Source organism: Eublepharis macularius, chromosome 5, assembly GCF_028583425.1.
Source record: "Eublepharis macularius isolate TG4126 chromosome 5, MPM_Emac_v1.0, whole genome shotgun sequence".
Classification (NCBI taxonomy): domain Eukaryota; kingdom Metazoa; phylum Chordata; class Lepidosauria; order Squamata; family Eublepharidae; genus Eublepharis; species Eublepharis macularius.
Genome location: NC_072794.1, coordinates 26,875,340 through 26,887,810, shown reverse-complemented (window position 1 = coordinate 26,887,810; position 12,471 = coordinate 26,875,340). Strand labels below are relative to the sequence as shown.

General features: G+C 41.8%; 1 protein-coding gene across 1 annotated transcript in view; it reads left to right on the top strand.

The window, feature by feature from the left end:
• SOAT1 (sterol O-acyltransferase 1) overlaps window positions 1-12,471 on the top strand; it is a 55,854-nt gene that overhangs the window by 11,565 nt on the left and 31,818 nt on the right. Inside the window, exon 3 of the mRNA XM_054979780.1 lies at window positions 12,134-12,192. Within this exon, the coding sequence (XP_054835755.1) occupies window positions 12,134-12,192 (59 nt within the window). The remainder of the gene's footprint in view (window positions 1-12,133; window positions 12,193-12,471) is intronic.

Genomic DNA, 12,471 nt, shown 5'->3' with positions numbered 1-12,471 from the left:
TGTCCATATTCCTTTTATAAGCGAGGTCTAAATGTGTTGCCTGGTCCCAGAACTGGTTGAGTTCTGCTTTTTCTCTTCCCCTATATAAATATAGTTTATTTACTATATTTCTATACACACTTTTCCTCACTTTTCAAAGTGGCTTATGATAAAAACAGATTTAGAAACCAACCCCAAACCTAAGATGTTCAAACACTAACATGATGGAAACCAAATCAGAAAAAAAGCTGGTTAAACAACACAGCCTTGCACTGCTGTCTCTGTTGAATGAGAAATGAGACAGCCTTGAAAAAGATGCTGAATTCCTCAAAAGCCAATGCTGTAAAATGAATGAACCTTAGTTGCTTAAGATAGAAATTCATGGCTCAGTCACCCTCTTGGTACCCCTGATTTCCCCTGCTGCCTCATGCTTTGGTTCTGAGTTGAGCTCTTGAGTGAAATCTGGTGTGCAGTGCTATTTGCATACTCAAAAGAGCAAATTCTGTTACGCTGCCTTTTTATTGAGTTACAGCGCTGGAGTATCTAATCCAGTCAGGCTGCAGCACTCTAAAGACTCAGGCAGAGATATTTCCTGGCCCAACTATCTGAGGCCCTTTAAAAAGAAGATTACAGGGATTGAATCTAGGGGTCAGATCTAACCAGGTTTTTTTTTCTGGTGGAAAAGTTAGTGTCTCTCTCTTTTAACCACCCAAAAGGCCATTTGGGATGGGGGCTGTGTTAAGTAGAGGAATTGGGTAAGATTCAGTAGAAAAAATGGCTGGATTCGATCCTAGGATTTTCTGTGTGCAAAATATGAATGTATGTTCTCATGCCTCCCTAAATTTAAATATTTTTGGTATTACAATCAGAGAGTAGAACTATACACCACTGGCCACACACCACGCCAAGAGCCTTTATTGCCACGTCCCCATTGTGAAAAGACGTGGGGGAAATTTGCAGTGGAGAACTAGTAGAAAGAGTCCTTGGCCCCTCAACCACATTTCCTGTGTGAGACTCCACGTTCTTTTTTCCCAATTGTTGTGGCAAACATACTGTAGGGATTCTTTTTGTGGGTAGAGGAAGAGTGAAGACATCCATTTCCATCTGAAGTGTCCATAATGTAAATCAGTACCCCTCCCTCATCGCATTGTAGTGTAGAAATTGTTACCTAACGGGTTCGGAAATTTTGATTGGCCTTGGAAACCAGCCAAAATTTTTAGCTAGTTGGCTCTGGGGTGTTGTCTCTGATACTGTGCTCTTTTTAGAGGCAACCAAAGTGCCTCCACAGTTCAGAAATCAAGTTGTAGGGCAGCCCCATCAGTCTGAAGCAAAAACCATTTAATATATTTTATTAGGACCGAGTTTCAAAGCTCATGAGAACTCTCAAAAAAACCAAATATCCTGCCTGATGAAGAGTTCTGGTGAACTTGAAAGCTTGCACAGTTTTGTGCAAAATTAGTCCTTATAAAATGTTGTACTCTGACTTCGATAACCCAGGGAAGCCTCATCTCATATTTCAGAAGCTAAACAGGGTCGGCCTGGGTTAGTAAATGGAGAGGAAACCTCCAGAGAGGGCAAGGGTTGCAGAGTCAGGCAATGGCAAACCACCTCTGTTAGTCCCTTGCCTTGAAAGCTGCAGCAGGGGTTGCTGTAAGTCAGCTGTGACTTGATGGCACTTTCCACCACCCCCACCAGTAATAAGGTTGTACATGTTCTTGGGACTGTGCCCAGAATGATACTGGGAGCAAGCCTCCCAAGCAGGGGAGCAACTCTCCTCAGTGTGCTGATTGTTAGAAGTTCTTAGAGTGCTTTCAAAGGCCAATGCAGCTACCACCCCTGGCACCAAGCTCAGAAGGAGAGGTGGGCGACTCTGAAAGCAAGGATAATGCTTTTTGTAGCAAGCAAATTTGGGGATCTCTCTACCAGCCCATGTTTGCTGGTAGGTATTTTACCCCTTCTGTTCTCTAAACATTGCTTAAGTGTTCAGTCATTGAAGAATGATCCTTGGGGGTGGGTAGGACAGACATGTTTTGTAACTCAGACAGGTCTGTAGTCTGTACTGTAGACAGACAAATTGTGGGGGTCCGCTTAAAGAGTAATGGGTCATGTGTCACTTTGTACATAATCACATGCCTAAGGAGATACCTCCTCATTGGCACAGAAAGCTTGTTGGAACATTGTTCAGTAAGGAAAGGCGAAGTAGAGAAAGTAAACTTTTCACAAACTATAAGACACTGGAATAGGTTCAACAACTGCTGATCAATACTAAAAATGTTTGGACAAATGGGAACCCTAGTACTATTGCATTCTATAGTGAACAGACATTAACAGGGTTTGCCGAGAGTTACTTGTCTGTGAGGAAAAATTGAGTAGTACTTTAAGGACATAATTTGTGGAACAGGAAATGGCCAACTTTAGGTGCGTCTTAAAAGTATGCCTTTGAACAAGATGACATGTTATATTGCTTTGACGTCATCTTTCTGCACACGGCACAGCAGGAAACTAGGCATGTCCTTGCATGTATTCTTTGAGTCAGAGCTCTGACAGTGCACTGGGCATCCCCACCCTGTGTACCGAGCCCCAGGCCTCCTCCTGAGCTTGGAGGTGGGGTGGTCCTCATTAACTCAGTCCTGGGACAGAGAATCATAAATGAGAATCAAATCAGTGGCCCATCTGGTTCAGCATCCTGCCTCACAAAGTGGCCATAAAGTTAGTCTGGAGGGCCAACAACAGGGCATAGAGGTCAAGGCCTTTCCCTGAATTTGACTTCTAGCACTGGTATTCAGAGGCTTACTGCCTCTGAATGAGGAGGTTCCCTTTAGTCACCATGGCTGGTGGACAATCTGTACATCTAATTATTCCTGCTCTGCCTGTCTGCAGTAGGTGTGAAAGACTCTCACTGCATCTGAAGCTCAAAGAGATGTCTTGGAGAAGACCATGTCTCTTCTTGGGGGAGAGATGGAGTCCTGAAGACCAGAAGTTTGGGCTACACATCACAGTTACACAGAACTTGTGGACTCTTGCTTTTAATAACAAGTTAAATTGTACACACCTCTGTATGAAATGGTTCATGTCCAGCAGGTCCATTTCTTTTTGTACCCACTCTCTGCCTTTATCCCTGTTGCCACCAAACAACAACAACAACAACATTCGATTTATATACTGCCCTTCAGGACAACTTAATGCCCACTCAGAGCAGTTTACAAAGTGTTATTATTACCCCACAACAATCACCCTGTGAGGTGGGTGGGGCTGAGAGAGCTCCAGAGAACTGTGACTCGCCCAAGGTCACCCAGCTGGCTTTGTGGAGGAGTGGGGAATCAAACCCGGCTCTCCAGATTAGAGTCCCGTGCTCTTAACCACTATACCAAAGTGGCTCACAACAAACATTCGGAAGCACCTTCTAGGAAAACAACCAGGACTCATAGAATAGAATAGGAATGAGAATCCAAAAGGTAGGTCCCTTTCTCCAAAGCAGGGATTTAATTTAATAAAATTAAGCAAATGAACTAAGCAAGACCCTGAGCTTTTTAAGTGTCACAAGTGTGATTTTTATTTAGTTCCCCGTGTTCCTTTTTGGCAGGTATTTTTATATTATTTTAGCCAGGACTGCAAAAAGGTTTGTGAAATGTAGAACCTAGTGTGAATTGGGAGGTGTTGTGAAAGAATAAATAATGGTTTTAGAATAACACAGCCTTATCTATTGAAATTGAGAAATAAGATCCCCAAGCTATATTCCAGGAAGGGGGGTGATATTTTTGTGGTGACGAATATGCTGGGAAGGGGCTGAGTCATCAAGCCACATTTTATCATTCAGTTGTCCTGAGAAAGTATTACTCGCCTCTCACCACTCTGCATGCAGCTCTGAGATTATGCATAGAATGATTTTGAGTGCAGTAAGCAAAACTCCGTTAATCTATACTCTTGTGGTGATAGGTCAAGAGTTGTCTTGGAGGGAAAACTTGTACTCCCAAGTTCTGTCTGGTCCAGGAAGGACACTCTCAAACTAGGGAAGATGTTCATAAATTAGGTAGTGGTGGGTGGGGAGAGCTGTGTGTCAATATTCTGTTATCTAGGACAGGTTCCTGCCACTCCATGCCATGGCAAAAGGGGGAGTTGCTGGCTGTCTGGTCTCTTAACAACCTCAGTCTTCAACCAATTCCTAGGCAGAGGAATGTATAAGTTTTTGTAAACAAAGGTAAGCAAGCAACTAACTTTATTTCATTCATTCATTTATGTTGTTTTTAGTACAGCTTTCTCACTGAAAGTGGATTACATAGTGCAAGCCAATACAAGTGATGGCTTGGACGTTCAGTGAATGAGATAGTAGGATATGGGTTGCAGAAATTGGAAAGCAAGCATAAATTTGAATACAGAGATGGAACACTGTGGAAGCCAACATTAATAGATAGTAGTCAGTAGTATAGTCTACAGTTGCTGTACCAAGGATCTCTCAGCCATTTTTATAGCACAACCCTATAAAAAGCCCTTTTAAAATTTAATGTAAATATTCATTGCCCTAATTCCAAGTGTCCTTTATGTTATTTTATTAGCATTCTGCTTTTAGATTGTCCTCAGATATCTATACTTCCTAGAATTCACATGTAGTTAAGTATTTTTTAAACCCATGCTCTCTGGAAATCTCACCCAGGTGACCTTAAAGCTGCTTGAACACGTTTTACTACATAGTGCTGAAATCACAATTGTGATGTGAGGGGAGCTGAAATCCTCATCGTCAATCCTGTGCCTGCGTGCATACAATTCATGGTCTTTCAAGGGAAACCCTAAAGGGCAGTTCAATGAAATACCTGTCAATCCTTAAGATTCTCTGATGGGGGCAGCAACTCAAGAGTAGGCCCAGGAAAAAGTTCTTTGTTTTTTGTTTGTGTTTTTTATTTGCCAAACACAGACACCCCCTTGATGCTTGACTAACTTCATTGCAGAGTTGAGACCATGGACCAGAAAAGAGGAGGGGGGCGGTGTTTGGCGGCCAAAGGTAGCAGGCATGAGGAAGGTCTTTGATGGGGGTGGGGGAGAAGATGGGGTGTTGATGATGCCAGCAAGAGGAGAAATAATGGAGATGAGTCTGCTTCTTCCCAGCTCACAGATACTCAAGGAGCATTTCTCTGTAGGGTTACCATCCTCAAGTTCTCCCAGAATTAAAACCGATTTCTGGCCTACAGAGATCAGTTCCACTGGAGGAAATGACAGCTTTGGAGGGCAGTGTGCCATAAAGTTTAGGCTAAATGGGAGTCCTAGAGTGGCATTGCATTCTCCACTGAGCTCCCTCTTTCTCCCTGGCTCCATACTTCCCAGGCACTGGAATTTCCCAAGCTGTAGCTGGCAACGCCTCTTCTGAAGTGGACTTGAGCTTGGATGCAGATCACAGCTTCTGTCTGCTATAGCACACTATCTTTTCATCTTGAACTATCAGCTTTGTCAGCAATGAATAGTTAAGGAGCTGTAAGCTGTATTTCTTTTTAAATTTAATGCATGCATTCAGTGCCCTAGTTCAAAGAGTCCTTCACTTATCATGTGCAGATGAGAATAATGTGAAGGTCACATGTTGCTTGCTTGTAAGCCATGACTTGCACAATAAAATAAACCATGACTTCTTAAACTTCTTGTTTTGGTTTACTGATTCATTTCCTGATGAACCTTGAACTATATATGTCAGAGCCAGCTTCTTTCTTGAATTTTTTCTTCAGGTTAATGTAGATCTTGTATTATAGCACTGCCACAGAAATTCGTATATCATCTGCTCCATGGGAAAGAAATACCCAAATCCAAACGCCTGTAAATTAGAAGTCAGGCAGTGACTGTAGTTGGAACTGATATCCCATACAGAGGTGAAGGCACAGAATTGTGAAGGAAACAGTAGTGTCCTCTCAGAAGCAACTCCTGAAGTGAATAGAGAAGGATCGTTCCCAAGTATGACATCGATCAGAAATAGTCCTTTTTAGGTGCTACATTTTACCATACATAGGGGGAAAGCATACTAGCGCTTCTGGGTTCCATTTTGCGCATATCGGAAGAATTGTGCAGTTGCTAGGCTCCAAGCATATATGATAGAAACACTGCAAAGGGCTTTCGTGGCTAATAGTGAGTTAGAAAGGCTGCTTACAGTGGTGGGACGGGTTTTTATATTGGCTTCAGGGGGAACAGTTAGGGGACATTTCTTACTTCTTAGCCTTTTAATTGTTTATAATGATAATAACTGTGCTTATATATCACTCTTCTAGACATACTAATGTCCACGCAGCGTGGTGAACAAAGTCAGTGTTATTATCCCCGCAGTGCAGCTGGAGAGCTGGGTCTGAGAGGAGTGGCTTATCCAAGACCACCTGCTGAGCTTGCAGTAGTAGTGGGATTCGAACTAGCAGAGTGTTGATTTGCAGCCCAACCACTAAACTACTAGGCTACAGCATTTATTAAAACATTTATACCCTGCTTTTTTATGTGGTTCAAAGCAGCTTTTCTCGGAACGCTTGCTGTAGGAGCAGCTATGCTTTGTTTGGGTATGCAGTAGAGTATTTGGTGCTGAACAAGAGAATTGGGGAATGAGGAGGTGACTGAATTACTGAAACAGTGAAAGCCTAGATTGCAGAACTCAGTTCTGTGCCTCCAGAGGAGACTTTGCAGAAGGGAATCTACTGTGAAAAAGTAAAGCAAGCAGAGGCTCAGTCTGAGGAAAATGTGAGAGATTAACAGGACCACCTAGGGGAGCAGAATCAATCCACAGGAAAGATGTCAAGGGTTAGGGTTGCTAGAGGATTTCAACAAAAATACAGGAAATGCTTGTTGAAAGTTGTTGTTGACCCACCCCCAAGCTTCACAATATGGGAACTGATTGACTACATTATAGTAAAGGCTTCCATAAAGTGATATTGACTGACAAAGTAGAAACTTTAATTATTCATCCTGTTATGTATAACAACTGAAGCTGCCCAAGTTCCTGGCATGGGTAATCACACTCGATGTATAATCCCATGTTTCTTTGTTCAGTTTCTGTAATTTTCTGGATAAAAGGTCATACTGGGATAAATGCTGTTGGCTTTCAAGGTGCCTCTGGAATTCTGTTTTGTTTTGCTACAACAAACTGACACAGCTACCCGTCTGGAATTAGGAAGATCTCTAGTGTACAAAAAGATACGGAGGGTAGGATATTCCAAAATAAGCAATGAAAAGAATGATACAATTTCCCCAACATTTCTTGTGCTTTCTTAGAAAAAAGCACATGCCTAACTATTCATAAAATGAGCAGAGCTAAATTCAGTACTATATCTCATTGACTTTGATGGAAATAACCTATTTATAAACAGGTTTTGGTACAACTCTGTACATGCTTATTTGGGAACAAGTCTCATTAAGGTCAAAGAGACTTTAACAACAACAACAACATTCAATTTATATACCGCCCTTCAGGACAACTTAACACCCACTCAGAGCGGGTTACAAAGTATGTCGTTATCCCCAAAACAATCACCCAGTGAGGTGGGTGGGGCTGAGAGAGCTCCAGGAAGTTATGACTGACCCAAAGTCACCCAGCTGGCTTCAAGTGGAGGAGTGGGGAATCACCAGATTAGAGTCCCACTGTTCTTAACCACCACACCAAACTAGCTCTCAAAGAAAAGTAAATATGCATGAGATGGAATGCCTTTGTCAAGTGTGCTGTTTTAGAAATTGCTATGGCATAATGGTTACAAGCAGGAGATGTTTGCAGGGAAGTACCTGGTTCAGATCTCAGTTCAACTCGAGCTGATTTTGTGTGAGCTACTTTCTATCTTCAAGTATCTATAATAGAGTCATAGAAATTAATTACCCTGTGCTAAAGGTAACTATGTAAACATGTATGTGAACACTGTAGGCACTAAGAGGAAAGATATGTATTAATATCAAGGCACACTTGATAGATTTATTTTACGGTCAAAGACCAAAAAGATAAAGGCACACGTGCCTTGGAAGCACACTGACTTGGGAACACAGTGTATTGAATTCAAACAGTGCTTTTTAATTATAGGTGTTTTGTGGATCACGCTGAACATTTGTTTTTTCCTCTCAAAGCCCTCACCTTGTGACAAGTTTATCATTTGACAGAGGGGAAGGGGTTGAAAAGTTGTATCTCCAGCACAACCAGATGGAAATTAGAAAATACCAGACATCTTTTATGAATGTATTTGTCTGACAGAAAAGGCAAGTATCAAACTGTCCAATTCAAAACGGGACACCTAGCGAGGTGTTTTGGAGTCCTCAGTTAAGAAGCAGGTTTTCATCAGACTCAGAAAATGGATTTAAAAAAATAGAGTGAGGCAGAGACCACAGGTATTATCAAAGGAGTTTCAGGTGGGTAACTCTGGAAAGTTCACACCCTAGAAATCTAGTTGGTCTTTAAGGTGCTACTGGACTTGAATCTTGATTATCAAAGCAGTTTGTGCTGGTCTCAGTTTGAGTTTAGCAAAAATGAAAGTGTATCTTAAGTTGTATTATAAGGAAAATTGTCAAAAGCAATAGAGGAACCTAGAATCACCCCAAGATTTCCTCACCACATTGTGCAGAATCTAGTTAACATAACAAATAATACTAATAACATTCGATTTATATACTGCCCTTCAGGACAACTTAATGCCCTCTCAGAGCAGTTTACAAAGTATGTCATTATTATCCTTACAACAACAAACACCCTGTGAGGTGGGTGGGGCTGAGAGGGTTCCAGAGAACCGTGACCCGGCTCTCCAGATTAGAGTCCCACACTCTTAACCACTACACCAAACTGGGTCTCAAAAGGGACCTTCTGGCCCTGATAGAAAATGTGCTGCTCCATTCATTTCATATGGGATTACACACTGTTAACATTTGAATTGTAATGCATCTTTAGATACATGACAGCCAGGTCCCAGATAATATCTTGACTGGAATTCTGGACATGGTTGTCAGTGAGCAAAGTACAACAGAAATGAGGCCCAAGCAAAGATGAGGGAGGGGAGGGGGAAGAAAGCTGTACAGGACAGCAGCTGTAAAGGGGAGAGCAATCTCTTCACCCAAGAAAAACAGCAACTCTCTGGATTTTTTCTTAGCCGCTGTACTGGCTGAGAAAGCAGATTGAATACAGTTAAAATAGGTATTACTCAAGTCTAAGTTAAATATAACTTTTTTTCTAATTAAGTCTTGGCAGCTGCTAAGTTGCTTGGCAACCCAGAATTCTTGTTCTTTTGGGGTTTGTATAAGTCATCCTGATTTTGTGGTGAAAAGTTACGATTCTGATGACACTACCACAGAATGGTTTCATGATGACAAAGCACCGTGTTTCATAGCACACACTGTGAGCACAGAAGGCCATTTGATAGTTTAACTCTTTATTTTATTGGAAAAGGTCTTAATGGGTATAGCTCTAAGCAGTTTGGCACTGATCGGTTGAGAGTAGAGTGAGAGAACAATTAGGAGAGTTTGTGTCCCACTGTTAACCTCTGGTCAAATATGGTTACCGTTTTCAAGTTTTACTCTTGCAGTGTAGGGTCTTGCCATTTCCACGGTCATCACACCACAGAGTGAACCTTTCCAATGAATTCAGTGAGTAGTCCTTGGCAAACTGGGATTTGAGCTCAGGGTTTGGGGTGGTTTTTTTTTTTTTTTTTGAAACAAGGACCTTGTTTTTGAATCAAGTTTGAATACAACAGAGTTGTAAAGGATAGTACCGGGATGGAGAGTGGGCATTTCTGGACAATTCTCCTTTGTATAGTATCCGGAAACGTGAGGAAATTTTTGCTTGAAAAGAAAAAGACAACAATATCCCTGAAATGTCCCTACAACTTCTAATTAAGACCCTTAAGTAAATGAAAACGAAGAATATTAACACCAGCCTTACTTAGGGCCAAGCTACAAGTGACGAATGACACTTGAATGGCAAGTGTATTTCTCCCTGTTCACTTGCCCTCCACTCAATCCACTTGCCGTTCAAGTGTCATTCGTCACTTGTGGCTTGGCCCCCAGTGTCATTGAGAGAGCCAGTTTGGTGTAGTGGTTAAGAACACGGGACTCTAATCTGGAGAGCCAGGTTTGATTCCCCACTCCTCCACTTGAAGCCAGCTGGGTGACCTTGGGTCAGTCACAGCTTCTAGGAGCTCTCTCAGCCCCACCCATCTCACAGGGTGTTTGTTGTTGTGGGGATAATAATGACATACTTTGTAGACCACTCTGAGTGGGTGTTAAGTCATCCTGAAGGGCGGTATATAAATCAAATGTTGTTGTTGTTATTATATCCTGAATTGAGAGCAGTATATACGGTTGCCAGATCAGGGCTGGGAAATTCCTGGAGTGCAGCCTAGGAAGGGTGGGGATTGTGGAAGGAAAGAACCTCAGTGGGTTATAATGCCATAGAATCCACCCTCCAAAGCAGCCATTTTCTCCGAGGGAACTGATCACTGTCACCTGGAGATGAGTTGTAAATCTGGGAGCTCTCCAGCCCCCACCTAGAGGTTGGCAACCCTAGCATCAGAGAAGGGCAATGGCGATGTGACCATCTTCTAGGTCTATTTCAGAGCTGGCCAGACAGACATGGAGACCTTGGGCTGCCCACAGGAGATGGAGCATTTCCAGGTGCTGATTTGTTATCACTTGTTCTTTTCATGGCATCCAAGGCCCTGTGACTAAATCCTAAGTGTTGTTGAATTTGGGAATTCTCTCTTCTAACTTGATGATAAATGGATCTTGTTATCTTCCTAAGCAAGAGAGACCAGAGCCAAGTATTTGTAGGGTTACCTATAGGCCAAGGCTACAATGAAGTTGATTGCAACAGCTTGCTTTTAGTATAGAAGTCTGTGCTTGGAGAGAAAAATCAGTTCGGCACTCAAGAGAACCTGAACTCTGCAATTAGAATAAATTACTACTAGATAGAATTGTACCCACTGGTGCAACTCACTTGCTTTGTACTAGGTGAAAAACTGTGTTGAGCATGGTGTTGTGGTTCTTGAAATTTTGTCTCCTGCCCCCCTTTGTCCTTTTATAGCAAGGCTTTTGAAACTATCGTAGGAACTGAAAAAGAATACTCAGTATCACTTTGTGACGCATGTTTGTGAGAGAGTTTTCTGGAAGCATGAGAACTTTTAGTGAGAGAACTTTCTGGAATGTTCACCCAGTTGTACATGTTACAAATGTACAGAATTGCACATATTTTGTACAGTTCATCTTATATTGCTGTTTTTTAAAAAAAAATACATCTCTGTGTGTTTCTGTTTTGAGACATGGCTGATTTTTGGAACAAATACTAAGGTACATGGCCTTTCATTTTCATAAGTTTCATTGTTATAACAAGTTTTATTTATTTTTTTAGCATTTTCCTTTTAAAATATTATTTTCTATTGTATGGCTTTATTTTTCCATGCTGTTGAATTTATATTCCCTTTCTCTGTGGAGGGAATCTTGCGTGAGGCAGTATCTGATCATGTGAGCCCCCCCTTCAGCATGGAGTAGCATGGCCAAGAAACAGGTTTATCATCACAGGGAGCCAGTTTAGTGAGTGGTTAAGAGCGGCAGGACTCTAATTTAGAGAACCGGGTTTGATTCCCCACTCCTCCACTTGAAGCCAGCTGAGTAACTTTGGGTCAGTCACAGCTCTTCCAGAGCTCTCCCAGCCCCACTACTTCACAGGGTGTTTGTTGTAGAGATAATAACATACATTGTAAACTGCTCTGAGCGGGTGTTAAGTTGCTTGAAGGGCAGTATATAAATCAAATGTTGTTATAATAACTGGGCTGTAGAATTGTGGTGGACAGCATCTTTAAACAGGCATGTAAATAGCTCCTTGCCTCTGGTAGTAGAAAAGTTTATTGTATTCAGCCATAGGCCATTACAAGTCACAAACACCCTTGCCTCTTGTAAGGAAGTACCTCAGATTGGGAAGAGTTCATGAACTGAAAGAGTCTCCCTCTCCCCTGCTTTTTTTAGGCCATTGATGTGGTACAGAAAACTTACCTGTGAAAAGCCGAATGAGTAAAAGATATTGTAGATTTATAACTTTTGGGCTTATATGCAGCTTGATTATAAATAAGCAAATTAAAGTATTCTCTTCTTCTTTATTTCCTGTTATTTCCGTACTTGCAGATTGCTTATATCTAGTTTTCACAGGAGAAAGTACAGTAATGGTTTGCTTTTCTCTTAGGTCGGGTTGATGTTGACCATGTGATAACAAAGAAAATGCAACTCCTGGCGGAGGCCGAGGTAAACATATTTAAACTTTTGTTTCTGTCAAGTGGCAGAGAACCTGAAGGTGCCTTTAGAATTCATTTCAACCTATCATTTTACAATACAAACTTGATATTGCTGACATGACCTTAGATTGAATTCTGGATAGTAAAGCCTCAATTGTTTGATAGGAATCCAGTATCTAAACCACATATGTGGCCCCCACCTTAAATGAGGCAAATAACACCCCAAGGACTGTTTTGAGTTGGGAAAACTGCACAGGTGGAGGAGGGGGAGGCTCTTTCTCCACCAGTA